The following is a 3,764-nucleotide window of genomic DNA, read 5'->3' on the forward strand; positions in this document are numbered from 1 at the left end:
AGAGTGAGACTCTGTCTCAAAAAAAAAAAAAAAAAAAATACAACACTGGAGAGGTGGTAATATTTTAGAATTTTCCAATTTACTGAGATAAATGAGTTTTATAGTGGTGTTTTCATTTGGAAAAGTGTTAACACCTCTGAACAATGTATGCACAATGTAAACTTGAAGCAGTGAGCATTGTATCTGTTGTATCACAGCCTAGTGAGTGATTTATGGTTAGTAACAACTTTAGATGATCTTTATTTACTTTTTCTTAATTCTAAGAAATTCTTTGTTGCCTTTCAAAATATTGTCCTATGTTATCTATTTTTTAAAGCAAGTTTTCTGAGTTTTGGTGTGACTTTCTTGTGCCCTCAGAATAGTACCTGTTATAGTACTTGAAACTTTTACTTTTTATTTGTTATTTCTCAGGTAAACGCAAAGCACTGAAGTTGAATTTTGCAAATCCACCTTTCAAATCTACAGCAAGGTTTACTCTGAATCCCAATCCTACAGGAGTTCAAAACCCACACATGTGAGTATTCTTGGTAATCAAATAAAAGGCTCAACTCAAGCGAAGATTTTAAAGTTATTGTATTTTATGAACTTTTCCAAACTGAGATGTTGGTATTTTATCTTATGGGCCATTTGGAATATTACTATTTGTAAACAAAAAGCTGTTGATTCTGTAGCCTTAAGTAAGTAAACACAGTTTTCCTTTTTAAATTTACTTCTAAAGTTTGCTTGGAAAAAAAGAGCTAAAGATCCAGGTGCATTTTTATCTTTTTAATTTCTCTCTTACTAAAGTCTCTGAGAATAGGAAAGGAAATTTAATGTCCTCTGTAGATCTGTACAAATCTTTACCACTTGGTGGCAAAATAGAATCCCATCTTAATAGGCTAAATTCCTGTAAGATTTCCATGTCATAGTCACTTGAAAGAATTATATACATGTCGGTGCACAGATATCAGTGATTAATTTTTATTTATTCACCAAATATTTTTTATTAAACTATAGAAATGATATTGTAGCATCTTACTGAATATATTATTAGAAACCTGTTATTTTAAAATAATACCTTCGGAACAATATTTTACATAAACCTTCAATTGAATCTAAGTGATGTGATATATTAAATAATTATTCCCCCCCATACACACTAAAATCTATCATGAACATGAAGGCCAGTGGCTTTACATTTATACCCATGTCCATAAATCATTTTCAGCTAGTCCTGCTATTTAGAACTATAAAGCAAGTGGTGAAAGACATGGTTTAAAAAGCTGGCAGAATACATTCGGTTTTAAAATAATTTCTCAATGATTTGTATTCTAACTTTATTAGACTTCCAATATATTTATTTTCCCCAAAGAGGTCCTTTTATTGCTATTTTCTTTTCTTTCAGACTTTGGCGTGCATTGTATTTGCAGTTACAAATTGGTAGAAGGTACAATGTCTTGCAATAGGGATACATAAAATATTTTGCTATTTTTAAAATAGCAATGTCTATAAGGCAGAGAGGTGTGTATGTATGTGTATATACTCTTAAACTTTCGCTTGTAAACTTAGAGGGAATGAAAGATATTTTAAATAAAAACTGTTATTTTAGTTTATTTGACTAAGAATGCTATCAGTTTTATTAGACTGGTGTTCATAATTAGAGTTGTCAGAGCTCAGCCTAGTGTCCCAGCCTTTTTACCTTCTCTGAAACATCAAGTGGGGGCTGTATTGAAGAAGAAAACTTAGTACTTCTTAATTAGTCAGAATTCTAGCAGCAAGGAAATGCTTCTTAAAAGAACCTCTTTTCTCATTTCCTAGAATTTCTAGTGAAAGCTAGTATAAAATTAATTCTTTGTTGTTGTTTCTGAAAGGGGGTCTTGCTATGTTGCCCAGGCTGGCCTTGAACTCCTAGACTCAAGGGATCCTACCTCAGCTTCCCTTGTAGCTTGGACTATAGGTCTGCTTCATTGCACTTGGCTACATGACTAATTCTTGAACATAGTTCGTTTCTGTTACCTTGATTACTAGCTGAACCACATATTTGAAGTCTAAGAAAGAAAGGATATAGCAGTAATCACCAAACCTACCAGATTTTTTTTTTTTTAAGCCCTTTTGCACAAGGATAAAGACAACCTGACTTAAATTTAGAACTGGAAAAGCATTCACATATTTGTACTATCTTCCCTCTGGAGTTTCTTCATGTATGGGGAATTCCTGAAGAAAATTTCTTTTTATTTATTGTTGTCAAGTAAACAATAGGTGAAATAAATCTTTCTTTTAAAAGACGAGTTGATTAAGTTTTATTTTTTATTTTGTTTTTAACTAGTACTTCATAAACCTATAACTAGCTAGGTTTTTCATCCTTGTGTCTCTTCCCAGGAAGTGTTAAATGTTTGGAAAGACATGGTAATGAGAATTTTTTCCTTAAGAAAGAATCTTTAGAATTTGGTTCTGGACCAATAATTTAGACCCAGGCTTTGTTGGAATTCTGTTACTGTTACTATGATCTGGATCTGGAGTAGGCAACTACTATTAATAGCATTGATACTGGTCAGAAATAATTGTTTTATTACTCAGGACAGTATATTTCCTCTACCCTCCCCACCCTTTCCAAAAGGTACTCTTTTGTACTCTTTCTCTGAGTTGTGTACCATCAGGCACTGAAAAAACCATTGTTGGTTGCTGTGTAGGATGAATGATTAGTTTGCAATTAGAAAACATAACTTGTAGTTTGTGGGAGTTTTTGAAATAAGATATCTCTTGCCATTTATATGTTTTTCCTTCTAAAATTTCCTTAAACTTTAATTATGGATATAAATATAAGACTTATTCATGAATTTAGCAAAAGATGAGATAAGCGGCTAATGACATTAAGACCTGTAACAGGAACTAGTTTCAGATTCACCTGGCATTTGATGTTTCCTGAAGGCAAGAACCAGAAGAGTAAGACAGGACATTATCCTTATTTTCTGAGAACCAAGAGTTAAAAGCAGCAGTCATTCCAAAAAATGACAGTTGGCTACAGCAATTTAAGAAGTAAGGTGTAAGGTAATATAGATTGAATGTCAATGGAAAGGTGCAGGAGTGGGTAATATTACTTTGGATAAATTACGTGGTGAAAAGTTTCACAGAGGAGCAAGATTTGAATGCATCTTGAAAGACAGGGAAGGAGAAGTGGAGAGAAGGGACAGTGGCATTCTGGTGAGTGTTAAGTACAAGATAAATTTTGGGAACCATGTGTAAGTCTATCAGACTACCGATTTCTGTCATTGGAAGCTTTTATCATTTTTTCTTTATTACTAATGTTTTTTAATTATACGAGGATAGGCGTAGGTTTGGATCATCTTTCTCTGTACCAGGTGAACACTTTTAGTTTAAAGATTTGTGTATCTGAGAAAATTTCTGCTGTTTCCCTTTTGATGTATTCCTTCATGTTTTTCCTGTCATCTCTTCCTAAAACTTGGGTTATTTGGTTATTGGACTGCCTGAAGTCCCTGTGTCTCTGACTTTTTCTTTATGTGTTCCATTTCTTTGTTTTCTCTAGTCCTAGGGGACTTCCTTTATTTTCTGACCCTTCTATGGAATCTATTTTGGCAATTGATACTTATTTCCAAAGGTTAACTGTAGCTTTTTCTTAGAATCCTATTCTTAATTTACGGATACGAAATAGGGATTTTAAAATTCTTTTCTGTCCTTTGAAATATCTATGTCTTTAAGGGTTGGTTTTTCTTTTATCTTCGTCTTTCTCTTTTATGTTGGCTTTTTTCCGCATCTTAGAATTTTTT

At 32.8% G+C, this 3,764-nt stretch overlaps 1 protein-coding gene across 2 annotated transcripts in view; it reads left to right on the top strand.

Annotated features, from left to right (window-relative positions):
• MAP2K4 (mitogen-activated protein kinase kinase 4) overlaps positions 1 to 3,764 on the top strand; it is a 124,434-nt gene that overhangs the window by 36,183 nt on the left and 84,487 nt on the right. For both annotated transcript variants that reach the window (XM_012653952.1, XM_012653953.1), the window contains one exon: positions 412 to 514. In XM_012653952.1, the coding sequence (XP_012509406.1) occupies positions 412 to 514 (103 nt within the window). The remainder of the gene's footprint in view (positions 1 to 411; positions 515 to 3,764) is intronic.

Source organism: Propithecus coquereli, unplaced genomic scaffold, assembly GCF_000956105.1.
Source record: "Propithecus coquereli isolate 6110/MARCELLA unplaced genomic scaffold, Pcoq_1.0 Scaffold435, whole genome shotgun sequence".
Classification (NCBI taxonomy): domain Eukaryota; kingdom Metazoa; phylum Chordata; class Mammalia; order Primates; family Indriidae; genus Propithecus; species Propithecus coquereli.